Here is a 25,426-nt window from a genome sequence, read left to right as displayed (position 1 = left end):
GCACATAGCAGGAGTTACCAGCATAGGCATGATGTGTGTGATTGATTCCCGGGCCTAGCGGTTGGCCGTGGGGTCTTGTAATGTGGCACATGGAGAACGTTTTGTACCTCCAACAATTTTGTCATAGCAGCCGCATCCCAAAGTGCACCCATGCATTGCCCACGACCTCGTCTCTCCCAGCAGAGCTACGTCGGGGCCATGGAAACTGCACCCTCTGTGTTTTGTGCCATGTGAGCTGTCGGAAGCACAGCTTCCCAGGCACCAGCAGGGCATCTTATTGGAAAGAAAGGGCAGGGCAGCTCAGTACATTTCCGGTGGCAGTGCTGAGTCTGGTGAGACATGATACCACCTTTAAATCAAGCAATGCAGGTAACGGCTCTTCCTCATGCACTTCTGTGTAAGTGGCAGATTCTAGCCATGTGCCTGCGTATCACAGGCAGTCCCTCACCCCAAGCTTGTCCTCCACACTCCCTCCCAAGCTTTTCAATAGAGCCAAAGATTAAACCTCTAGACAGTGCTAGCTTGTCTAAACAACCCTCTGAGCATTCCTGATGCTGGTGTGAGCTTTGGGCCAGCTCTGTATGCTGGAGAGTAAAACAAAATCCCCATTCTCTGTTCGTGTGGAAAAACCAGGCAGTGCAAACCTAACAGCTGCTGGTCTTCTGTCCTTCATGGGCTATCTCTGAGCCACCTTCCCACAGCAGGGAGTAAGAGAACCAAACAGTGATTTGTCTAGTGGGAACACACACTGCTGGGTACGTCTTCGACGATGCTAGGGATTGCAATAGGTTTTCTATAGAACAGAATCAAATAGATGGAGTTCATAGACCCTGCTATGGAGGCAGGAGGCAGACAGTTTGCTTGGCTTCCAGTGGGAACAGGCTTCTCCTAATGCTACTGGCACTTCCTTTAGGCCTGCTTGGCTGTGTTATTTCCAAACAACTAACATTCAGCAGCCACAGTAGTTTGTTTTTATGGGCTGCCGCTCTTTTTAAATACAAGCAAGTGGGAGGGGAGAGATTACCCTGGAGACGAGCCTTGGGAAATCTCAGAGTGTTTCCACTAGCATACGTGGAAGAGGGGCATGTCAGTTACCCTTTCTCTCTCCCCCATAGCTCTAGTTCTCTTCTGTTCATGATGCGTATGTGCTGTTCCTGGCTCCTCCGAAGAAACGACCAAGTTCTAAATACATCTGGCAATTTCCCATTGCTCAGGTTTGGCAGTAGTTCTACAAACGAGAACTCTCCAAAAGAGCCAGATCTGTAGCTCTGGATCTGTAACCGGATCTCTGCTTTGTAAACCAGACTTTGATAACTAATTGGAGCAATTAGGGGGAATGACAGGGTCCCCAAATGGAAATGGGGAACTTGTGGGGGGGGGAGTCCAGGAGAATGTAACAATGAAAGAGACCGTGATGAGAGTACAAGTTAACTAGCCACTCGGTTTGTATGCTGAAAAGTAAATGAGCCCGAGAAAGCTTGGTTCATTTAATCTCTGAAAACCCCAGGGGCTAGTGCAAAGAATCAGTGTTTCCGAACTAGAAAAGGCCACATCCCCATCTAAGAAAATGGTTAGACTCAGGGTGCTACAAAAGAAATAAAATCTATAATGGAGCTTAAGTTTTCCTTTAAAGAATAACTTGAATTAATTCACGCTGGCTTGAAAACCACTGGTGCTAGAGAAAAAGAAACGCTTGTCAATTAGGGACTCTGCAATACTTTTCATCTTGGAGTGTGTTGTAGTTTTCATTTTTATGTCCAGCTTCCTCCAAACCTGAGGTCTGTGAGCTAATTTTAAAAAGGCTGACATGCCCTTTCTCCTTAAAGAATGGCCTCGTACGATGATAAAACAGGCACTACGCTTCCATCAACGGGTCTGAATTGGCGGCCTGTCACAGCCGAGGAATTACACATGGTGTAGATCTGTCCTCTCTTTTTACAGTAACATGACCACTACTCCAATAAACCTGTGTCTCTGTTACATCGGGGCATATTAAATATACCCCCGTCTACAGAGAATATTCTCTCCTCTTTGTGCCTTTTAATTGTCCTTTAATAGTATTGGAGTTAATGGTTTTGACAGCCATCTATTTTTCAGACTATAAATGTTCTGCCATTTCCGTTAATGGGAAGAATTTAATCTGGTCTCTGGCATGAACTGCATCTCTGACTGACGTTTGTGGTGCTCGCTGTATTTTTTGTATAAATTTTTTTGTAGAACATACAGTATCTCAGTGCAAATTGCAGCTGTTAGCAGCAGACAAAATGCTTTGGAGTGGAACATAAAAGTCAACAAAGAAAGTCCAGTTCTTGGCAATGGAGGATGCAGTTATATCTCACTGTGAGCGGAGAGGAACAAATGTTTACGCCAGCTTGCCCTGTGCTTTGACCATAACCAAGCTTTAATTGGCTGATTTTATGGCATGATGGAGGACAGAATGATGCACCATTTGGAGCCTTCTCGAGTGAATTTTCTAAGGCTCCCTTGTTTACTTGCATCTTATCTAAGATACCTCTTACAAAGGCCAGATTTTGCTTGGTTACACACCAGGGTAAAGCCAGAACAAATCTGTCAACTTCAGTGGAGCTAATCTGGAATTACACTCTGCTCTATCCAAAAAAGCAGAACTTGGCCTGGCAGTTTTATTTTCTACCAAGCTCTGACTGCTTTTACCTCTCTCTTGACTGATAGCTGCATTTAGGTAGCTAGGGTTTTGTCCACACTGGACACTCAGGAAAGTTAATCCAAATTAACTAAAGGTGTGAATTTAAAGTAGATTAGTTAAACTGCATTGAACCCCTGTGTGGATTAATTCTTATTCAGAATTAAAGTGGCCTTAATTCTGTTTATCTTAACTCACTTCCAGATGGAATAACGGCCCTCAGTGCACCAGTCTCTGCAGCTGGGCCTGTCTCTTACTTTGTGTTTCAAAAAGAAATAGCATCAGTTTAATTTTAGCAGGGGAAGCATTAACTCTATCAAAGCTTCTGTGCAGGGCTTAATTGACCCGAGCACCCTCCTTGGAGCAGTGCTAGACCAGCCCCTTGCTTCAGCTGGCAGGAATCCATGGCTGATAGTCTTACAAAGAGACGGGCATGGTTGGGGCAGGAGATGGCTGGTGTCTGCGCTCAGCCTCCAGGAGAGGGAGGCTCCGTGGCAAAGGTAACTCCTGCAAGTTTTAAGTTCTGTGGCTGCAGGATATGGTGGCCGAAAAGCTGAGCCAAACTGGCCACTAAGCGCTTCCCGGGAAGAATAGGGTAAGCTGGATGGGGGAGAAGCTCCCTGTGTCCCACGTGAAGACTCAGTGCAGGAGGGCGTCAGGTTGGCTGGGTGGTGACCACATGGTAATGACATGAGTGCTGCCGAGCCTCAGCCGAGGCCTTTGCTGAGTTCACAGGAAGTGGAAGAGCGGCAAATGGGGGCTTACCAGGGTTTGGTACTTCCGGCGTAAGCTGCTGGGAAGTCTATGAAAAGCCAGTCCCCCTTAACCTGGGCAACGGAGCCGTGGGAAATCCCGCCTGGCAGCCAGGGGGGAAATAGCCGTCCCGCTGCACCCTGGGGGAGACTCAGCTTTCTGGGTTTGGAGAACTGAACTGCTGAGTCAAAAACCATTAGCAGCTCTTGACTGGGGGAGTGAGGGGTGTTCAGCATGGTCCCCAGCAGGAAAAGGAGCTGCAGGGCAGGGCAGGGCAGAGCAGGAGGGTTGAGAGGCGAGCATGCCTGTCAAGCTGCCATGGGGGTAGGTGGGTTATTTTGGGCAGAGCTTGTAGGGTTGAGAGCTGGAAGGTGGCTTGGAGCAATGGAGCGATCTGGTCCTGGGCAGCTAAAAAACCAGAGCAGAACTTTTTTCACAGTAGCAGCCATATTAGTCTGTATCCGCAAAGAGAAAAGGAGGACTTGTGGCACCTTAGAGACTAATCAATGTATTTGAGCATAAGCTTTCGTGAGCTACAGCTCACTTCATCTTGTTGTGTGACCCGTGTGACTCCATCCCTGCCATAAGCCAGGCAAGCTCTTTGTGGGCCAGCAGCTGCAACGCTGCACTCTCCTGTTCGTGTGTAGCATGGGGTGGGGGGGAGAGCTCTGCGCTTGGTCAAAGTGCTGGGCAGACATCCCCTGCAATCCTCACGCCCCAGCCCTCAGTTTAGGGCTGCCGAAACAACTGTGCTTCGGGTGCCCACGGCAAAGCTGCCTGTGGTGTCATCGCAGGAGCACGGTGTCCTCCTGCGTCTACGCTGTACGTACCTTCACGGGCAGGCGCCATCAGCCATCTGCTCCAGGACTCTGTCACTACGGCTCAGCACCTGCCCTGGCCACTTAGAGAGCAGTGAAAGCTGCCTTCCCCTGGCTGGAGGGCCCCAGGGAGCTCAGCATGGGGTGGAAAGCAATCCCACGAATAAACACAAGAGCCTGTGTTTAGGAGCATGCGCACCAGGCTATACGTAGAATTACAAGGCTGCAGCTTGGCTATGGTAAGTGCCAGCCCAGTGCTGTGGTCTCCCCAGAATATGCTAGTCTGGAGTCTTGCCTTCTTGGAATTTATTCATCACAAATACAGAAGCTCTTGAGCCCCTACATGGCAGCTGCCGGGCACTGCAGATCTGGGTATGGGTGTGACACTCTGCACATTGGTAAGGCCCAGTGGCACCCAGCCAGAAACCTCCACTAAGCTCTCTAATCTGAACCCTCTAAATGCTCTACCTCAGACCGCAAGAGTCCTTCCCCCTGGGAGTGCTGACTCCTATCCCCAGGGGAAACGAAGCAAAGAGGGCCTGGAACTGAGCCAGGATGTCAGGGTCCCACTCCCAGCTCTGCTGCTCACTCCCTCTGTGACATTTTGGGCCATTCACTCTCCTCTCCAGGGCTGAGTTAAGTCAGTGACCTTTGTAAAGGGCTCCCTGAGACAGAAGATGGTGGGGAGGTGCAATGTCCCACTAGTCAAAGTTTGCTTGTCTAACCTCCTGAAGGTTAATCCCTACAGCGGCCATACTCTTTGTCCTGGTCAATCCTTTCCTGAGCCAGTTGCCCCTTCCGTCTCCCTACCACCAGAGCCATTGTGTGCAGCACAACAACCTAGTGTGGCCTTGCCCAGACCGCCCGTGGCTGCTTTTCTGCTTAATCCAGTGGTTTGACTGTGAACTCCCAGGGAAATGTTTCCAGACTTTCCCGTTACTAAATCCTGCCCCTTTGTTGTTGTTCCATTTCTGGCTGCGAGTGAGAATGACAAACCTTCCGGCAGCTTGGCCTGCCTGGCTGCAGCTTGGCATGGGCTCAGCAACCACAAAGAACAAAAGAGTCCCTGTGTGCTGCGAATTCCACAGGCGTCCGGAGAGGAGGTCGCTGGTGCCTTCCTGTGGCTGTTCCAGGGGAGACGGTAGGGTGGTGAACGGATCACACCCCAGCCTGCCTGGAGTTAATAGTGAGCCAAACAGCCGTGGGGACTGCATTTGCAAAAGTAGCCACTTCTTTTGCGTGCCCGAGCTGAGAAATTGGAGGCCAGACACTGGAAGGTCTGAGTCATTGAGCGTCTCAGTTGGGCACCCAGTTGTCCCAGGTGGGGCACCCAGTCACTGGACACACTTGAGAATTCTGGCCCAAGTGCACTGGGGAGGGAGACACAATCTGCAGTGAGGGGAGTGTTAAGGGCAGGGAGCCCTTTGGCCATTTTTTTACACTCTTGTCACTACCAGTGTTTGCATGGGGGCAGGAGTCAGGGCTCCTGGCTTCTAATCTGAGCTCTGGAGCTGAAACAGCATAGCTAAGTCCCGTCACCTCCCCATACCTGTTTCCACAAGCTTAAAATGAGGACTGTATTTACCCATCTTGGTGAAGTGCTTGGAGATTCTCAAGCAGCCGCTGTACAAGTGCAAAGCATCATGATTTATTCTAGTGCCAAAAGCCATAAGGTATGTGTGAAATGGGAAGTGACTCCAAACAAAACTATCTGAAGCCCTCATCTGTGTGTGTGTATCCGTGTCCGTCCCCCTTTAAATAGTGCCCTTCCTGCAGGAGAGCCGCTGCATTGTTCAGATACTGTGCGAAGCTCCTGTGAGGAGATGCCAGCTGGTTGGGTTAGCGGCACATGTGCCAACGTTACATTCTGGCCGGGCTTTCATGCTCTGATTCCCACTCTGACGTTCCTTTGTACAACCGCTCCCCACTTCTCCCCACTCACATGCTTTCCAGTCAGTTTCACGCTTCTGATCACCCTGGGCGGGGCGGGGGAGGACTGAGCGTTTAGGCTGGAATGCATGGCTAGGCTGGTTATCTGAGAGGGCAGGGGGTAATATGCTAGCTACGGGCAAAATGTGCTTGGTAATTGCTGTAGTAATTAGCCCATCCCTTCCTTTTTAGGGCAGACGTCTCACCCCAGTCGAAGGACTTGTAGGGTGGATGGGAGTTTGCAGTCCTTAGTGTGCAAACCGGAGGAAGTTAATGGGCGACATGAGCACAGTCTATAAGTAACTACGTGGGGAAAAAATACTGAATAATGGGCTCTTCAGTCTAGCAGAGAATGGTAGAACATGATCCAATGGCTGGAAGTTGAAGCTAGACCAATTCAGCCTGGAAATAAAGCGTAAATTGATAACACAGAGTAATTAACCACTGGAACAAAGTTGTGATGGATTCTCCATCACTGGCAGTTTTTAAATCAGGATTGGGGTTTTTCAATTTCTAGGCACTTGTGAGGCTGGTCTCTGGGCTGTGTGATACTGGGGGTCGGACAAGGTGATCACAATGGTGCCTTCTGGCCTTGGGATCTATGAATCTATTAAATGATAGCACCGGCCTTGCTTTCTAGGTGTACAGCACCTTGCACTACATGGCTGGGTTGCTCAGAGTCCTTGGGGAGTTAGCAGTCCTGTTCCCATTGAAAATCAGTGGGATTTGGGCTCCTTTGAAAATCCCAGTCTATGAGCACTATGACAAACAAACGATAACCCAGTCCCCCGCAAGCATGCCTGTGAAGCAGCCATGGGGGTAGGTGGGTTATTTTGGGGGACTGTAGTGGAGGGATAGACCACAGAGAGGAAGCCTGTTCCAGTGATTCAGGCACTAATCTAGGATTTGGGAGCCCCCAGTTCCATTCCCTGCTTTGCCACGGTCTTCCTGTGTGACCTTGGGCAAATCCCTTAGCCTCTCGGTGCCCCAGCTGTAACATGGGGATGGTCACCCGGCCCTGCTGCCCAAGGGTGCTCAGAGGATAAATACATTAAAGACTGAGGTGCTCACTGTGGTGATGGGAGCCAGACAAGTGCCATAAATGGGTAGACAGGCCCAGTGGAAGAACAGCCCTCGGAATGGCTGCACCCCTTCTGCTTCTCAGTGATGCGGCTCCTTGTCAGACCAGGCCCCTGTGGCCTTGAAGTTGGTTCCCCCAACCTCTGAGCCCTTCCTCTCCATTTCCAGCTGTACCTCATGGTCCCTTTTATCTCATCTTGCCCGTGGGAGGCAAGGAGCTATCTTGGCTGTGGCGAAAGCAGAGGAGGGCTCAGTTCTGCAGGCCTGTCCAGGAAGTGTCCTGGGAGCCCTTGTCTGTGTGAGCAGTGGGTAAACGTTCAGGTCGGCACCCAAACCTCTGTCTGCTCCTTTGAAACCCTGGGCTGGAAATGTAGCTTCTCGCAGGGTTAGGCCTATTCCCTGGCTGGGACTAGGGGGTGCGTTAAGACGAAACATCATCTGAAAAAGCCCCCAAGTGATGATTTGTCTTCCCTAGTTGCTTGGCTGAGGTTCAGCTTGAGCGTTGGGCAAATGGTCAGGAGCATTCGCTGGGCCCAGTCTGTACCCAGGGCTTTTTTTATTGGATGTGTTACAAGCAAGGTGTAGCCTCCATCGGCCGGTGCTGTAACCTGACTGGAGAGCGAGCCAGGGATGTGAGAGTGATTCCTGCGTGCACAGACCGGTGTGCACGGTGGCTCACGCGTCCTAAAAGCTCTAGCACTCTGAAGGCTGCATCTGACCGGAGACATCTCTTTGGCTCTTTCTTTCAAGGTGACTACAGACTGGAATATGGAGAAAGGCACAGGATGCACCGAGGGTCACACAGGGACTTCAGCTGCTGCCCCCCTGGCAGCCGGCATGATTGCCTTGATGCTCCAAGTGCGACCGTGTCTCACCTGGCGAGATGTCCAGCACATCATTGTCTTCACAGCCACCAAGGTGAGAAAAGAGCTCCTTTGAGATGTGCCCCCTAGTTCCAGCTGCGCAGAACCTCCAGCCCCTCGGCTTTCTCTCCTTGGCCCCTCTTGGCGAAGGCTCCAGTGCATGCTGGATGGGTCTGGATGGGCTTGAAGAGTGAGCTCACCCTCTATCAATCTCTCCTTTTCCTTGACCCCAGTGGATGGATGGCTTTTCCCCTCGCCCCTTGTTCTCACCAGGAATGTGCCTGAGGCAGACGGTATTCTCTGCTGTCACCGTGATAAATGGAGTATTTGTTCCATGCATTCCTGAATCTGCCAGGATGCAAATCTTCAGAGGTATCCAGAATGAGCCTGCGCTTGGATAGTACATGAGCCGGGGTGGAGTAGGGTGGGGGTGGCGGGGTCGAGATGATACACCCGCTGGAGTTTTTGCAATGGCCCCTAAAGTGCTTCGCAATGCGAAAGCAGAAAGGCCTGATTCGTCTGATGCAGTCAAGGAATTCTGAGTCTCGGAGACGGAAAGAGTGGGAAGAGCTCCTTTTGCAAACGTTACTGCTTGCTCGGTTCTTATTCAGGTACAGCTCCCACTGACTTCAGGGGGAGTTTGACTGCAGAAGCAATGAGTAGATAGTGAATCTGAAAGAGGCATCAGGGGTTGGCCAGCAGTCAGGGTTTCTGTTGTACTTGGTGTGTGTGTGTCCTGCAGTTTATGTGACACAGTGAGATAAAACTTGCTTTGGCGCAGGGTAACTTTTTCCACAATTGGAGACAACCGCTGCCAAAGCGCACAACCCTGGTAAGTAATGGGACCCAGATCTGATCTGCCCCAACTCGCGCTGATTTAAGTGATTGTATTTATTCCTTTGAAACTAGCCTTTAGACTTTCCAGGGGCTGCAGTCTAGGCAGGGAGGGAGGAAGGGACCGGCTGGGATATTTCAGAGCAGAGACATTTTTGTCTTTTGCGCTGTTTGTTTTTCTTTTGAAGAGCTAGGAATCCTGGCTCGGTTGGGTCTCAGTTTAAACAAAGGGCGAACTGTCCTTTCTAATCAGGCCCCATGGCAGAGCCAGAGTTGGCTTTGTTGCTGTTATCATTCACTTCTGAGTCTCTTCTGCAAAGTCTGCTGGTTAGGCAGATGTAGCCAGGTTCCCCCACGTTCCAGAGGGTGGCTTAGGTCTGCGTTTGCAAGGTAGGGCCCATAGGTATGTGTGCAGCAAGGATAGGAGGGTGCTTCCCCAGTTCCCCCAGTCCTTGCGACCCTTGTCTTTGCGTAGCTGAACGTTAGCTCGCCCTGCAAGAGGCAGGTGTGTCCCCCCCAGCTGAGACGCTCCAGCCAATGTGGCTCCCTCTGGTTCCTTTTCAGTACGAAGATCGTCGCACCAACTGGGACACTAACCTGGCGGGCTTCAGCCACAGCCACGAGCACGGCTTCGGCTTGCTAAGCGCTTGGAGACTTGTCAACGCTGCCAAGGTAACTCATGGCTGCTGGCGTCAGGCCCATCTGACAGGCAACCCCGTGGGCTCCCCAGACACGCCCTGCACCTGTGTCAAATCCAGCCTAGCAACAGCTTCTTCCCCGTCTCCGGCTCCTGGTGGCGTGGCCTAGGTGTTTCCATGGTGCCCGTTACTGTGGGCGCTGCCCGGCTGGCAGCGCTGTGGCCAGGCCATCCTGTGTACAAGAGACAAGGGCAGAGGCTACAATAGACAGCCAATGAATTATAATTATAATTATAAACATGAAGTGTTTCCCTCAGCAGGGCAAAGCTTCTCTAACAGAAACTCATGTAGCCACTATGGTCCAGTGCAACAGGGCTCAGGACTGGCAGTCAGGAGACCTGGGTTCTAGTTCTGGCTCTGCTACTGACCTTGGGCAAGTCACTTGCCCTCTCTGTGCCTCAGTTTTCTCCCGCTGTCCCATTTTGTACCGTCTGTGGATGGAAAACCCTATATGAAAGTGTCAAAGTCAGATTCAAGACTCACTGAATTTGTCAGACCACTCTGTTTATTAGCAAAGCGCTTTGCCAATGCACCCAGATATATGTGAGCCTTCTGCAAAAAGCTCAAGCCAACCCATTTATACAGACAAGCCAAAGCCAATCCAACACAGGAGACAAAAGGAAGCAGAAACTGACAAATATACATACATAGCTTATTTGCATACTAACGTTTACCAATCTCCTAGCTCAGTAGGAGCTCTAAGTTAATTAGTTTGAGGACCCATTGTCTCACACTCCTTAATGTTTCTCTTCCTGACAACTATATTTCAACAAATCTTTCAAGCAGCATTTCTTTAATGAATTATAATTTCAATATAATTCATTCTACTTTCACAAAAGCTATGTATTTTTACTGATAAATTGCAGTAATGGGGAGAAAAGTGCCGATGTAGAAGTGGTCCCTGCTTCCTCAGCGGGTCGGCTCCCTGTGCACAGTCTGGGTTAGAGCTGGCCATTGTGATATGGTCAGGTTTGGCCTTTAATACTGTCTCGCAGACAAGGGAAATAGAGCCCAGACAACCTACTATACAGTGTGTGCACAACTGGCTGGAAAACCCTACCCAGCGTCGTCGTTATCAGTGGTTCACAGTACAGCTGAAAGGGCATATCGAGTGGGGTCCCGCAGGGATCTCCTCAGTCTGTTTCTTTTCAATATCTTCCTAAATGATTTGGATAATGGCATAGAGAGCACACTTATAAAGTTTGTGGACAATACCAAGCTGGGAGGGGTTGCAAGTGCCTTGTAGGCAGTGCCGGCCCCAGCTTTTTTGCCGCCCCAAGCGGCAAAGAAAAAAAAAGAAAAAAGAAGAAGCAGGGCCTGCCGCTGAATTGCTGCCGAAGACGCAGACATGCTGCCCCAGTCACGGACAGAATGCCACCCCTTTCTATTGGCCGCCCCTGGCACCTGCTTCCTTCGCTGGTGCCTGGAGCCGGCCCTGCTTGTAGGAAGGGATTAGAATTCAGAATGATCTTGGCAAACTGGAGAAATAGTCTGAAATAAATGGGATGAAATTCAATAAGGAGAAATGCAAGTTTTACTCTGAGGAGAGAACAATCAATTGCACAAACACAAAATGGGAAATGACTGCCTAGGAAGGAGTACTGTAGAACAGGATCTGGGGGTTATAGTGGCTCACAAATGAAATATGAGTCAACAATGTAATATTGTTGCAAAAAAAGCAAACGTCATTCTGGGATGTTGTGAAGGAGCAGAGAGGCGTCTGCCAGGCACAGCAGGGGTTAAAGAACACCTGTGGGGTCAGCTAGCCCTGCCCTGCCCTGCCCCCTCCCCCCCCTTATACCTGCAGCCAATGCCAGGCCTGGAGGGAGGAGAAAAGAAGGGAGCCGGCTCAGTTAGGGGATGACTGGCAAAGAGGCAGGAGCTCCCTGCGTCTCTGCCTGAAGGCACAGATGCAACCTGCCTGCCAGCACATCCACTGGAAGCAAGTAAGAGTTTCCCCTGCCAAGGGGAGTCTACCGCCAAGCCCCAACTGTGGGGAGACTAGCAGGGCCATGCCCCAAACTAAAGAACTTACATAGGGAGCAGCTCAGACAACAGGTCCTGAGGCCCCCCCCAGCTGGGAGCAAGATCCGTCTCCCCTGTCTAGGGGTGTGAGTGGCCATGGATTCTGATCTAAGACCTGAGGGAAAGGAGGGCAGGTCTCCCACTCCAGCCCTTAACAATCTAGCCACTAGGCTGCCCTGCCACTCAAGGCCCCATAACAGATGTATTATCAGGAGTGTTGCAAGCAAGGTATGAGAGTAATTCTTCCGGTCTACTCATTGATTAGGCCTCAACTGAAGGACTGTGTCCTATTCTGGGCCCCACACTTCAGGAAAGATGTGAACAAACTGGAGAAAGTCCAGAGAAGAGCAAAAATGATTAACAGTCTAGAAAACATGAGCTATGGGGGATAAATTGAATAAAATGGGGTTTGTTTAATCTGGAGAAGATATGACTGAGGTGGGGGACACAATAACTGTCTTCAGGTATGTGAAAGGTTGTTATAAAGAGGAGGGTGATAAATTGTGCTTATCCACTGAGGTCAGGAGAAGTAGTAATGGGGTTAAATTGCAGCAAAGGAAAAACTTCCTAACTGTCAGGATAGTTAAACACTGGAACAAATTCCCAGGGGAGATTGTAGAATCTCTGTCATCGGAGGTTTTTCGGAACAGGTTAGACAAACACCTGTCAGGGATGGTCTAAATAATACTTAGTCCTGCCTGAGTGCAGAGGGCTGGACTAGATGACCTATCGAGGTCCCTCCCAGTCCTACATTTCTGTGATTTCGATGTGTAGGAATGAGTTTCCATGCATTTTGCTCCCATTGGCCCTGCAGAACTAGCCCAGCCCAGGGAGTGGGAGTTGGATTCTAGTCTGACTCGTGTTTCAGCAACAGAATTATTCACTCAGTTCCAGTGCAGCATCTGTAATGCTTGAGAAGAAAAGTGCCAAGCTTGACGCTCAGATCCCAGGGGGAGACAGCAGCACTGGCGGTTTAAGACAATAAAATAATAAAAAAAGAAACATTGTCAGAAAAATTTGAGTAGGGATCACAGAGACCAGTAAACACAAACCCCCTCGCACATAGACATGCTGTTCAGAGCAGAGCTGCACTTTAAATGTCTGCTCTGCTGAGTCTTATCCAAGTCTGCCTCTCTCAGAGACTCCAAAGATCAGTTGCATAAAGAGGACAAGACTGTGGCCTTCCTTGTAGGGTAAGTGATACGTTGACTTTGGGGTCAAACTACAAGGATTCCTGCTGCACCGCCTCACTATACGGCTGCTTTGGGGATGAAGTCATGAGTCCTTAGGCAAGTAGTGCAAACCTGCCCCTCTTTCAGAGCTCTATATATAGCCACAGGCAAGAGGCTTGTTTATGGAAGCCGTCGGGTGTGATTCACGGCTCTGGGGGGGCGGGTTGTTGGCAGTGCGCAGCAGGATGAGGCTGTCGCACCTTCTCTTTGGGCACCAAGCTTTATGACATGGCAGGACATCGCCAAATGGCAGGGGAACCCGGCATTCTCTGGAGGCAACTGCAGGTCTCCAAGAGCTGCTGTCCTTGATTGTTTGTGTGTGTGGCAGTGGAAGGGGAGTGCTTAAAGCAGGGGCCGGGTTCTATTCCCTGTTCTGGAACTAACTTGCTGTGAGACCTTGGGCAAATCCCTTCACCTCTGTTTCCTCGTCAGTAACCCGCTCAGTAGCATGTACAAAAACAAGAGCGCTCAGCCAGCCTCACCCTAGAGGGGGCACAAGGTGTCCGTGGTTTGCCAGAATCACACCTCCCCCAGAGTACCGTACTCAGTGGATTCTCTCATGTTAGTGTTCTCAGGCTTGTCTCTCTCCCTGTCGTGCTCAGAGAGGGTATTTAGGTGTCCCTGGGTAGGTGCCAAAAATCTTGTTCTGCTGCCCGAGCAGAGCCCTGGAAATCCAGGACCCGGCTGCCTTAGTCAAGGGCCAGGCTGCTTCAGTGACTGAGCAAATTTCACTTCCCCTGGAAACACCCTCACAGGCAAAGCACCTATGTTTCTGGGCTGCCCCTGCTGGTTCCCCTCTTCCCAGCCCAGCAGGCTGAGGCATGAGCCAGGGGACGTGCCCCCGGTCACTCGGCGTGTTGGGGCCTGGGCTGAAAATGGAACCTGGGAGTCCCGGCTCCCAATCGCCTGCTCTAATGGATGAACCTGTGTTCCTTCTGTTCTTCAGTACAGTCAGCCGGCCGCCTTTTCTCCCCTAACATGCCTCGACAGCTTCCTAACCCCCCCACTTCTCCCAGCATCCCCAGGAAAGGCCCCAGACTTAGGTTTTCGCACCAACGTGCTGCAGTGGCTCACTGAGCTGTTTCTAAATACTTAACACCCCCGTCCATGAATGCCTGCAATAGATCCATTATTGACGAGCCCAGCCGTGGAGAGACTCGTACTTAAAGGCTTATGTGTTAATGGCTAGGGAGAGCAAGGGTCTGGGGAGGATTCGTATGCTTCAGGATGCCAACTCTTCCCCCGTCTCTCCTTCTACAGATCTGGGAATCTGTCCCATACTTAGCGTCGTACATCAGCCCTGTTCTAAAGGAGGGCAGGACCGTCCCCCAGGTCCCTCAGGCATTGGAAGTCACCTGGAATGGTAAGCACACCATGCCCCCTCTATGGGGCCCCGTCCTTGTCTCTCAGGCAACCTGCGTCCACACAGAGGAGTACAAGGCCTTGTAGACCTCCAGGTCACCAGCTCAAATCAACAGCTGGGTGCTGGCAACCAAAAGTTGCTCTCGCCTGCTGCCTGCTGGCCGGTGTGAGCTGAGAACGGGCCCTAGAGACCCAGCTCCCCTCAGGGGTGCACCACAGCACGGCGGGGCTGGGGCCCAGGGGCTGGGGTATATGTGCAGGGCTCGCCGTGTCTCCTGGACTGTCAGTCCTCTGCCTTTCACCTGCGCTGAATTCACCTAATAAACCACCCAAAGCATCTGCCTGGGCAGAGGGCTCCTAGAGTGTAACAGAGGGCAGCAGGCAGTGTGACTGTGCAGAGAGAACATCGTCTGGTGACGAAATCGGAGCATGCGGGGGCGAAGGCCCATAGCGGGGAGATTGAGGGAGCAGCAGGGATCAGTTTTCAGCGGTGCTGGGAAAGGAGCTGGAGATGATGCCGTGGGGAAGATAGGAAAGCTGTTCTGGGGTAAGGCTCTCACCCCACAGGCAGGGTGTTTCTCACAGTGAAATAGCAGTGTTGGGAGCTGCCCTGTTAAGGGGTAGCGTTGTGATGAGCAAGGTCTGTGGGGGTGCCCGGGGGCTGGAGCGATACCTGCTGGCAGGATGAGAGTGCCCCGCGTCACTAGAGGGCTCCGGCATGGCCAGGGAAGAACTGATCAGGGTGAGCTGTCAGGGGAGCTTGGGACAAACCCAGGCTGCAGCCAGCCATTTCCAGGATCTCAGGTCCCAGCGGGGTAAGAATGGGCAGAATTCTGCAGGGATGCTGCCAGAGCAGGGGTAGCTGAGCCGAGAAGAAAGGAAGCCAGGGCTAAGGTAAACGTGCCTGCATCATGCTGGTCAGAACGTGGCCCTCGGAGACCTCCAGCCAGATCTGCCCCTGCCCTAGGCAGCAGCTGCCAATCTAGGGACTGCCCATCCCAGTGTGTGGTTCTGTGCAGGCTGCCAGTGCTGGGATCTCCTGGTGGTGGTGTCATGCCACTGAGGATCCAGGATCCCCTCATTGTCTGCTGTGCTGTTTGTTTCTGAAGGGTGCTAATAAGCAGTAGGGCTCCTTTTCGCCCATCCAACTGGAGACGAGAGCAGGATGAAACAGGGAACCCTGGAGAAATGGGGGAGGCAGGATCTCTTGCTGGGTGTTCGCTCATGCAACATCTGTGGGGTTGAAACCAAAGCAGACCGAGTTCTCCCCTGCTGGGCGCTGCACCGTGGGAGGGATGCAGGGACAGGGATGCAGTGCTGAGAGGCTGGAGATGGTGCCAGAGCAGAAGCCTGTCCCGGGGATGGGAGGGACAGATTGGCCTCGCACAAGCCCAGGAATTTTAGACTGACTATGAAAGAGTTAAGTATCCCAAGAAGCCTGATTCTTTCCTTTCTTTTTGAGACTGCTGCTGCTTTTGTTTGTTGAGCTGCTTCCTCCCCCTCCCCTATCCCCTGCGTAGGATTAGTTTAATAAATTGATGTCTTTGGAAAGGCAGACAGGCATTAGCAAGCTCTTACGGCAGGGCCCAGCATGGCGGGGGCTGGGATGCGGCCAGACCTGTTCAGTTGCCTTTGACCATTTTAGGTAATGTTGCAGCTCCTGACTTGGCTGGCCTCTGTCAACATAAACAAGGCCCTTCTCCAGTGCTGCTACTAGTGGGAAGGAGAGGCCCAGAAGTAAAGTTGAGCCAATGTGGTGCAGCCCGGGGTTGCGGGGCTTGTTTTCCTTCCCATACCAGGAGCCCCCTTGCCACGGGCTCACTGGCCAGATGTGCTGGTGTGTTTTAGTCTGGCCTTGCTTTCCTGCTCACTGGCCACCATCCCCTTTCATTGTGTTTTGCCTTCATGCATGATGGGAAATTCCTTCTGCACCCACTGAAATGACTGGAGTTAGCCATGGCTCCCCAGACTCTCCAGCAGGGGGCGAATGTGCGCTTAAACCCTTAGCTCGCCCACTGATCCTGGGAGTTCATCCCTTTCATGAGCCTGGTGGGAGCGGCAGGGCACAGAGGAGCAGCCTTCCTTGTCCATTTCCAGTGCCTGCTGGTCCCTGAAGTAGGGACAGGGGGAGCCCCTATTACAGGCACTGCCGAGCGACTGACCTGCCAGAGAGCTTTGAATCCTGGTGCTGCCTCTGGCTTCCACTCTCACCCTCTGGCGGGCAGGGAGCCCCCTGCTTTGAACCCACTGTATCAGGCCCTGGTGAGGCGCAAGCTGACTGAATGATTTCCCCCATGGTCACACAAAGGGTGACCTCCCCATCAAGGGGGCCTCCAGTCTCCAAGTCCTGGGCACTAACCACTTGGCACAGGATGGGTCATGGGGCAGTGGGCAGAGAAGCTCATCTGAATGGTTTTCACGGCTGCTTGCAGTTTGACAGAGCCCAGCATGAAAGCCTGGGTTGGCCGTGACCCGCTATTCGAAGGTCTCCCTGAAATGACTTTGAAGCATCAGTGGATTTGCCAGTAGACAGGTGTCCCCATCGCAACTCTCCCTTCCGCCCCAGCCCTGGCCCATGGGGGTCTCTCCAGGCCAGGCCTGAGGCACCTTGGCAGGAGCTTGCCTGGTTAATTTGTGCCAGCTCTGGGGGTGGGGGGGAAGAGTCCGTCCCATGTCCTTTCTGAGCACTGAATTCACACACCAACGTGACACGCAGAGACCTGGCTGCCCAGTCCAGGGAAACATGAGTGTCGGGGCAGCCCCTGGAGAGACCTTGTAAAACCGCAAGAGAGAAACTAACCCTGATCCTGGCAAACAGGAGACAGGGTTGTTTTTTGTTAATGGAGTCAGGTTTGTTCTCAGTCTGTAAGACCCTTAAAGATCATGGTTAGGAGAGAAAAATAAGGGAGCTCTGGCAGCTCTGAGAGCGTTGCCCTAAAAGGAATTCTAAGTTGAAAGTGCAGCAGCAAACAAGACGCTGGGAAATGCCAGAAGAGAGAGACTTGGGCGAAGTATGTCCGAAGGAATGCATGCTCTGCATTCCGCCCAGGTGCCCTGGGGACTCCCCCGGAGCCTTAACTCTTCAGCACAGGCACAAATGGAGACTGAAACTAGTACCACAGAACTGACCTCCTAGTCACCGTACACGTGAGAGGCCTGCGTTGCTAAGGAAGCCGTGTGTGAAAGCAGCCAAGGAGAGTCCTTAATGCACCCCCTGGTCCTGTAGCTCAGGAATGGGCTAAGGAGGCAGATGCTGCCCTCCTGCTTCCTGGCTGGGGTGGTTCTCGAAGCTAGAGCTGGCCACATGGTTTGGCAAATAGTAAATTTGCCAAAAAATGCATGGAGGGGGCACTGAAACCATTCATGAATTTTTTTCAGAGTAACAGCCGCGTTAGTCTGTATTCGCAAAAAGAAAAGGAGGACTTGTGGCACCTTAGAGACTAACCAATTTATTTGAGCATAAGCTTTCGTGAGCTACAGCTCACTTCATCGGATGCATACTGTGGAAACTGCAGAAGACATTGTATACACAGAGACCATGAAACAATACCTCCTCCCACCCCACTCTCCTGCTGGTAATAGCTTATCTAAAGTGATCACTCTCCTTACAATGTGTATGATAATCAAGTTGGGCCATTTCCAGCACAAATCCAGGTTTTCTCACCCCCCGCCCCAAAACACACACACACAAACTCACTCTCCTGCTGGTAATAGCTCATCCAAACTGACCACTCTCCTTACAATGTGTATGATAATCAAGGTGGGGCATTTCCAGCATAAATCCAAGTTTAACCAGAATGTCTGGGGGGGGGGGTAGGAAAAAACAAGGGGAAATAGGCTACCTTGCATAATGACTTAGCCACTCCCAGTCTCTATTTAAGCCTAAATTAATAGTATCCAATTTGCAAATGAATTCCAATTCAGCAATTTCTCGCTGGAGTCTGGATTTGAAGTTTTTTTGTTGTAAGATAGCGACCTTCATGTCTGTAATTGCGTGACCAGAGAGATTGAAGTGTTCTCCGACATGGTTTCCAGCCATGAATTGTGGCTGGAAAAAATCGATTCTCTCTCTCGAAAAAGTCAAACTGGTTCATTTCAACCCTTTCAAAATGGAACATTGGGATGTTTTGTTTTGAAATTTAACTATATTTATTTAAAAATAAACAACAAAAAAGGATGAAAAACACCTGAAAAGGAAACACAACGAAAACCTGAAAATAATTCATTTCTTCTCAGGGTCTGCTGGTGTTTTGTTTTCATTTCATCGGAGGTGTTTTTGGATGCAAAATGAAATGTTTTTTTTCTTTCAGTGAGAAAAGCGAAAGTTTTGCTTCAAAATTCAGTTTTGCTTCAAAATGAACCAGAATTGGGTTTGGATTTTTTTGGTTTGGCCCCCAAACTGATCAATTATTCCCTCGACTCTGTTAGCCACCCTTAACTCTGGTTGAAATCTGCTGCTGTCAAACTCTCTAGCTGATTACGGTTTCTCTTCTCGTTGGTAGCTCCTCTGGGGAGGCAATATTGACTAGTGGTTGGAACTGTGGACTGGGCGTCCGGACTCCTGGGTTCTACTCTCAGCTTCGATGCTCACTCACTTGCCACTTTAGGCAAGTCATTTACCCTCCCCATGCTTCTGGTTCCCAAGCTTTATTGGAAATAAAGATGCCTCTAGCTGACTGGGAGGTTGTGAGGCATAGTTCACTGATGTTTGCAAAGGGCTTGAAGATCCTCAGGCGAAAGGCACCAGCAAGGGGCAAAGGATTATTATTGCAGTTGCTGAAGATGGAAGGGTTCTTCTTGCAGCCCTGAACCTTGACATCAGCTTCCTCCTCTCCCTGCTCTGGAATTTGCAGTCCCTGAGTCAGGACTATGTGGAATTTTTGTGGTAAACTGGCCTGTCTGTCACCTTGAATTCAGCCCATCTGTTCCAAAGGCAGAGTGTGTCACGGTGTACCTAGGGACAGGGCATTTGAATCCCTGTGGGGAAGGGCTGGAGCATTCAGCATGCAGCCAGGGCTGGGAGCTTGTGACATGCAGCATTTCGCTTTGACTGCAAGGTTAGGTGAGCTGAGCTTTCAGCACCTCTGACTGTAAGAAGATGCAAGGAAGCGTCTTGTCATGGCATGACCGTCACAGTGGCACACGCAGCCCTACTAACTTCACAGCACAGGCACACGGACTGTTTCGGAGGGAGAAGAGCATAGATCCAACTCAGGCCATCTCCTGGGCTTTGCAGGAGCAGCTGACACCTTATGGGATATCAGAGGAGCCTCCGTTCTTTTGGGTACAACATTTCTGTTAGTTGCTGCCACTCCTTTCTTCAGCAGTTATCCGGCACCACAAAACCCCTCTCCCAACTCTTCTTTCAAATCTGCCGTTTCCTGCCTTTGCTGTATATAGTAGCCAGAGCTCAGCAGGAGTCACTCTGCTAAATCCATAGAAAGAACAGGAGGACTTGGGGCACCTTAGAGACTAACCCATTTATTTGAGCCTAAGCTTTCATGAGCTACAGCTCACTTCATCGGATGCATTCAGTGGAAAATACAGGGGGGAGATTTATATACACACAGAACATGAAACAATGGGTGTTACCATACACGCTGTAACCAGAGGGATCAGGTAAGGTGAGCTATTACCAGCAGGAGAGCGGAGGGGGTGAGGGGGAGAACCTTTTGTAGTGATAATCAAGGTGGGCCATTTCCAGCAGTTGACAAGAACATCTGAGGAACAGTGGGGTGGGAATAGTTTTACTTTGTGTAATGACCCATCCACTCCCAGTCTTTATTCAAGTCTAACTTAATTGTATCCAGTTTGCAAATTAATTCCAATTCAGCAGTCTCTCATTGGAATCTGGTTTTGAAGTTTTTTTGTTGAAGAATTGCCACTTTTAGGTCTGTAATCGAGTGACCAGAGAGATTGAAGTGTTCTGCGACTGGTTTTCAAATGTTATAATTCTTGACGTCTGATTTGTGTCCATTTATTCTTTTACATAGAGACCGTCCAGTTTGGCCAATGTACATGGCAGAGGGGCATTGCTGGCACATGATGGCATAGATCACATTGGTAGATGTGCAGGTGAACAAGCCTCTGATAGTGTGGCTGATGTGATTAGGCCCTGTGATGGTGTCCCCTGAATAGATATGTGGGCACAGTTGGCAACGGGCTTTGTTGCAAGGATAGGTTCCTGGGTTAGTGGTTCTGTTGTGTGGTGTGTGGTTGCTGGTGAGTATTTGCTTCAGATTAGGGGGCTGTCTGTAAGCAAGGACTGTCCTCTGCTAAATCCAGTTATTCTGCTTTGCAAAATTGTGCAGAGGAAGGATTTGTCTTTGGGAACAAAGCGCATCTGCAAAAACTCCTAACGCTGGAGGGAAGCTCTGGAGGGTACCACCTGTGTATCTGTTTAGGACAAACTTCCTGCATTGGTGGGAAGACAAGCACTGCATTCAGGTGGCATGAGAAATTCCCACTGGAGCGCCCACAGCCCAAGCCACACAAGCCAGGCGTGAAAAGGCAGCGTAGTCACCACTGAAGGACCGCAAGCTACGGAGCTGGGTGTACAGCCCCCTTCCCCTGATGGTGGGAGGGGACTGAGAACCCTTTCCCAGGCCTGGCTGTTTTCCCACAGCTGACATGGGTGGCAAGGGGCTGTTAACAATGAAAACGGATCAGTCCGTGGGAAGTTAAGACACTGATTGCAGAGCTTGGTGCCCAGAGCACCTGAAATTCGAAACCAGAGCAACCTTGCTGCATGTGTGGACACTTGGCAGAGAGTCCGGGTGAGAGGTGTCTAGCATGTGTCTTTCCCACGTGTCACTCCATTGTGCCAATGCAGCGTGGGGCGGTCTGGGGGGAGTGGGGAGCACTGATTGTGTGTGTGTCCCATTAACTAGCCTGCTGACACCTACACGTCTTTATTCGTTACCAGTCACAGCAGCCGACCTCACCTTGTCTGGCATGAAGACCTTGGAGCACGTGGCAGTGACCGTCACCATAACCCACCCTCGCCGTGGCAACCTGGAAATCAAACTCCTCTGCCCCAGTGGCATGGTGTCCAAGATTGGGACCACCAGGAGCCTGGACTCGTAAGCAGCGCAGAACTCTGCTGGCGGGGGCCGCAGGAAGGGGTGGAATGGGCTTGGGGGGCAGTGATGGGTGACTTCCCAGGTGCTATAAAGTCTGTGGGTCTGGAGGTGAAAGAGGGGGCTGGGTGGACCATGTGCAGCAAGGGCATTTCCATGTGGGTCGTTGGAGAGAAAGGGGGTAGTTGAAAGCCATGCAGATAGTACAAGGATAGCACTTTATTAGCTCAGGAGCTTCTGTCCCTATGTGAGCCCCATGGCCCTTTCCAGTCCCAGCATCTAGAAGCCCAACATACTGCTTTTGCTCCACGGGTGGGGAGGGGGAATTTCCCAGGATCTCCCTAATTGACTCCTAGCCTGCTCCTGCCCTGTATTAACACAGATCTGCTGGCCATGGAGAGCTCCACTCCAAGCCCCCCAGAGCCCAGCGAGTCCGCTGCAGGTGAATCTAGACAGAGCCGTTTCTGCCCATCTCTCGGGGGCAATGCAGGGAGTGGGAGGGTGTTAATTAGGTGCTGCTCCCAGGTTCCTGGCCAGTTCTCAGCACCACCCTTGGCATGAGCTCTCTCTGGGCTCTGTGTCCCCAGTGAACAGGGCCGGCCTCAGAGAAAGCAGCACAGGTAGGCAGGCAGCACTGGCTGGCCCCGCTCAGCTGGGTTGAGCTGGTACCGGCCAGTGTCCCTCTCTCACCATCCAAGGTAGAGTGGGGAGGCTCACAGGGCAGTGCCCAGAACACGCCTGGCCTGTGAGTAGAATCTCCACGCTCGTGCCTGTTGGCTCACGCAATACGCTCTGGACTGAGGCCAGGGACGCCTTGGCTGCCAGCTCCTGATCTCCCGGCCGTCTCCTTGGGACAGAATCTGTTTGCAGACCTGACGCCCAGACACAAAGCGCCCAGTGGCGTGTTTGCTCCTTATGGGGTATTTTTCTCCTCCCTCTTGCAGAGATCCCAATGGCTTTGCTGACTGGACCTTCTCCACGGTGCGGTGCTGGGGGGAGGAAGCCCAGGGCATGTACAGACTCATCATCAGGGATGTCGGTAAGTCCCTCCCTCTCTGGGAAACAAATGGTCCTGGGCCTGTTGTCGACTTTCGTTTCTGACTCTTTTGTGTGTCAGGTCCTTGCCCAGTCCCAGAGCCTGCAGTCTCCTCCTGCCCTGCAAGGTGAATCCATTGACTGCTGCTGAGTTCCTGGGGGGAAAGGCCCATTCCCTTCCTGCAGGACAGGTGGGGAGTGCAGGCCCCAGGGCTGGATGTAATCCAGGCAGGTGCTATATTAGCTGGTCTTCTACAGCTTCTTCTTCCCCGCTCCTCTCTCCTCCCCCACAGCACCCCTGATATTCAGCCCTCTGCAGCCTGCACCTCAATCCCAAATCTCGTCCTTAGCCCTCCCTGCTGGCCCAATCCTGTGCAGGCCGTCAGCTCATTCCTGCCCTGCAGCACCTCCTGCTCATCCAGGCTAGGGCCTCTCCAGTGCAGACAGAGGCTGCTAACTGTGGGGAGGGGCTGTGCTCACTTTGGGCTAGGCTGAGGCTAGTCGGGGCCTGAGTCCGATCGGAGCCCAGGCCTCCAGAGCAGGATGGCTGGGTTGGCTGTGCCCCCAAGGTCTCTCCCTGCTTAGGACCTGCTTTATTGCTGGCAGAGCTGCTGGGTCTAGAGCCTGGCAGCGCATTTTCAGTCTGATGTGGGCACAGATGTGCGTTATCTGGACGCTGTGCTGTGGGCCTTCCCATGAGTCGTGAGGGGAGCAGTCGTTTATGTGCCACCCAGCCGCTGCTGAGACCATGTGCCCACCACATGCTCTGGCCCATAGATTACAGAACAATCCCGAGAACACTGATTCTTTCCCAGACTAGGAGGCACTAAGGGTTCCCTTCCCCCGTTCTGCAGGCAGACTGTGTCTGCACTGGAGAGGCCCTGGCTGTGTTTGCAAGCAGGAATGCCGATTTCTCTGGTACGCTGCAGCAGCAGGTGCCATGTGGACCCAAGTCTCCGTTTGCTTTTCCAGGGGATGAGACACTGAAGACAGGGACATTGAAGCAGTGGCAGCTGACGCTTTACGGCTCTTCGTGGACTACGGCGGAGATGAGGGAACGGCAAAGGTACGGGACCCGCTTTCACAAAGGCGCTGTGAGGCCAGGCAGCGGGGTTTTCGTATGCGAACAGGTCAAACAGCCATGGCCCAGGAAGCATCAAATGAGGCAGAGGGTGCTGCATGGAATCTATTCCTAGCCGCTCAGTGTGCAGCTTGGCATTTCTGATGAGGGTTGCTGTAAGCCTAGCTCCCAGGGAGAGAGCCCCAGGGCTCTGTGAAATGAAGGGAAATTCAGGTCTAAAGAGAGGGGGAGTCTGATTTCTTTATCGCCTCAGATATCCGAGCTGCTGCCCTTTGGCTTGCAGCAGTGTCTGTAAGCACCGCAGAGGCTGGCCTGGGCTGCTGAATGTAAAGAAACTCACAATTGAACCTGGGACCATTTCCTGGTGAGGGGAAGCAGGAGGGGGGGTTGTATCAGCCAGGAGATGGAGTCAGGACTCACTGGGCTAGGGCCTGCAGCTGGTCCCATTGAATGATCTGCTGGGTGATTTGGCTGGCTGCGCATGGGAACTTTCTGGCTGCTGAATGGATCCAGCATATGATCCAATTCTGCCTGGCAAGTCCTGGGGTGCACAAGGCCCTCACAGACAGCCTGGCCTCCAGGGCCAGATTAAGGAGCAGCGTGGAGGGCTTTAGGCTGGTGGATAGGACAAATCACGTATTTTGATCAATTCAAATACCTTTTCCTTTAACTCTCCTGCTGCCTGTCAGACTCATTACCAAACATGCATTCTGGCTGCTGAGGGGGGCACAGATAGTCCCTGGGAGCTGCCAGTGCTTAATCCTGAGTGTTGGGGAGATCAAAGCCAGCAAATGCTCTGATGGGGGCAGAGCACCTCCCTGCAGGGCTGGTGTCTCTTCTAGGAGCTTAGACCTGAGCAAAATTCGACCCCAGGAGGAGAGGAAACCTGCTTTCCTAACCCACAGGTCAGGGCCCCTGGGATGGTCTCCTGCTTGCTGGTAAAAACCTGTGTGTCCATACATCCTCTCTTCTCGCATCAGTCCTCTTTGTCTCTTGGTTGTATATGTGTTACTGGCCCCATGGCCAGATGGGGCAAACAGGAGCAGGGGAATCTGAGAGAGAGACACCTCATCCCATCCTGCTCCTCAGGGCCTGCTACAGCCAGCATATGGCCGTGCTGGAGCCAGCAGCCATTCCCTATACTAGCTGAAACAAGGGGGATACAATCAACTCTTCTCCTCAGCCTCTGTTACAAACCCCCTGCCCCGCTCCGGGCTGTCTCCGGCTCTGACCGCCCCTCCCCGGGCAGGCCCAGGGGATCCCGCGTGCTGGGACCATTCCATCCCATCCCTAGCTCTGTGTTCCTCAGCCCTCTTCCCTGATGGTTCGCCTCTGGGGCCAGTCTGGGTGCAGTTAATTGAATGTGTGTCTTGGCTTCAGGCTGGTGGAGGACGCTATGAGTGGCCAGTACTTGAGCCGTGGGGAGTCCCTGCCATGCCCTCCAGGGCTGGAGATCACCGAGGAGGAGCCGTACACCATCACAGCTAACACCCTCAAGGTAAAGCCTGCAGGGCCTGCCAGGGCGTAAACCAGGGGCCCATCTTTGCTTTGGGGAGCTGATTTGGGGACCGGATGGCTCAAGGGGGCAGCAGTGGAATCTGGAGCTTGTCCTCTGGGGCACCAATTCCTGTCCTGTCCAAGTCAGCAGCGAGCCAGAGTACTTAATACTTGACTGCTGGTTGCTGGAATGAGTTGGGGGGCAGGGCATGTCTCAGCCCAGTTCCCACCGTACCCGGACCCACGCGGCAAGAGCCATGAACACACCTTTGGCATGAACTGCCTGGCCCCGCTGGCAGTCTCAGCAGAAGGCCAAGGGCCAAGGCCTTGGAGCCCGAACTCCTCTGTACCCAGAGGGAGGGTCCCCACCCCTGGCACTCGCTATGTTGCGTTCTACGCGGGGACACTGAACGTTCCCATCGACCCTGCTTGTTGGCACTGAAATGGCGGCCAGCAGCCTGCAGAAGATGGGCTGGGA

The 25,426-nt window shown here is 52.0% G+C and overlaps 1 protein-coding gene across 1 annotated transcript in view; it reads left to right on the top strand.

Moving 5' to 3' along the window:
- Nucleotides 1-25,426, top strand: part of PCSK7 (proprotein convertase subtilisin/kexin type 7) — a 57,198-nt gene that overhangs the window by 27,666 nt on the left and 4,106 nt on the right. Inside the window, exons 9-15 of the mRNA XM_077839762.1 lie at nt 7,993-8,160; nt 9,504-9,611; nt 14,155-14,257; nt 21,182-21,338; nt 22,280-22,374; nt 23,343-23,436; nt 24,832-24,949. Coding sequence (XP_077695888.1) covers nt 7,993-8,160; nt 9,504-9,611; nt 14,155-14,257; nt 21,182-21,338; nt 22,280-22,374; nt 23,343-23,436; nt 24,832-24,949 — 843 coding nt within the window. The remainder of the gene's footprint in view (nt 1-7,992; nt 8,161-9,503; nt 9,612-14,154; nt 14,258-21,181; nt 21,339-22,279; nt 22,375-23,342; nt 23,437-24,831; nt 24,950-25,426) is intronic.

This window comes from Eretmochelys imbricata, chromosome 22 (assembly GCF_965152235.1).
Source record: "Eretmochelys imbricata isolate rEreImb1 chromosome 22, rEreImb1.hap1, whole genome shotgun sequence".
In the NCBI taxonomy this organism is placed as follows: domain Eukaryota; kingdom Metazoa; phylum Chordata; order Testudines; family Cheloniidae; genus Eretmochelys; species Eretmochelys imbricata.
The sequence above is the reverse complement of the archived record's forward strand: the minus strand, read 5'-3'. Positions and strand labels throughout refer to the sequence as shown.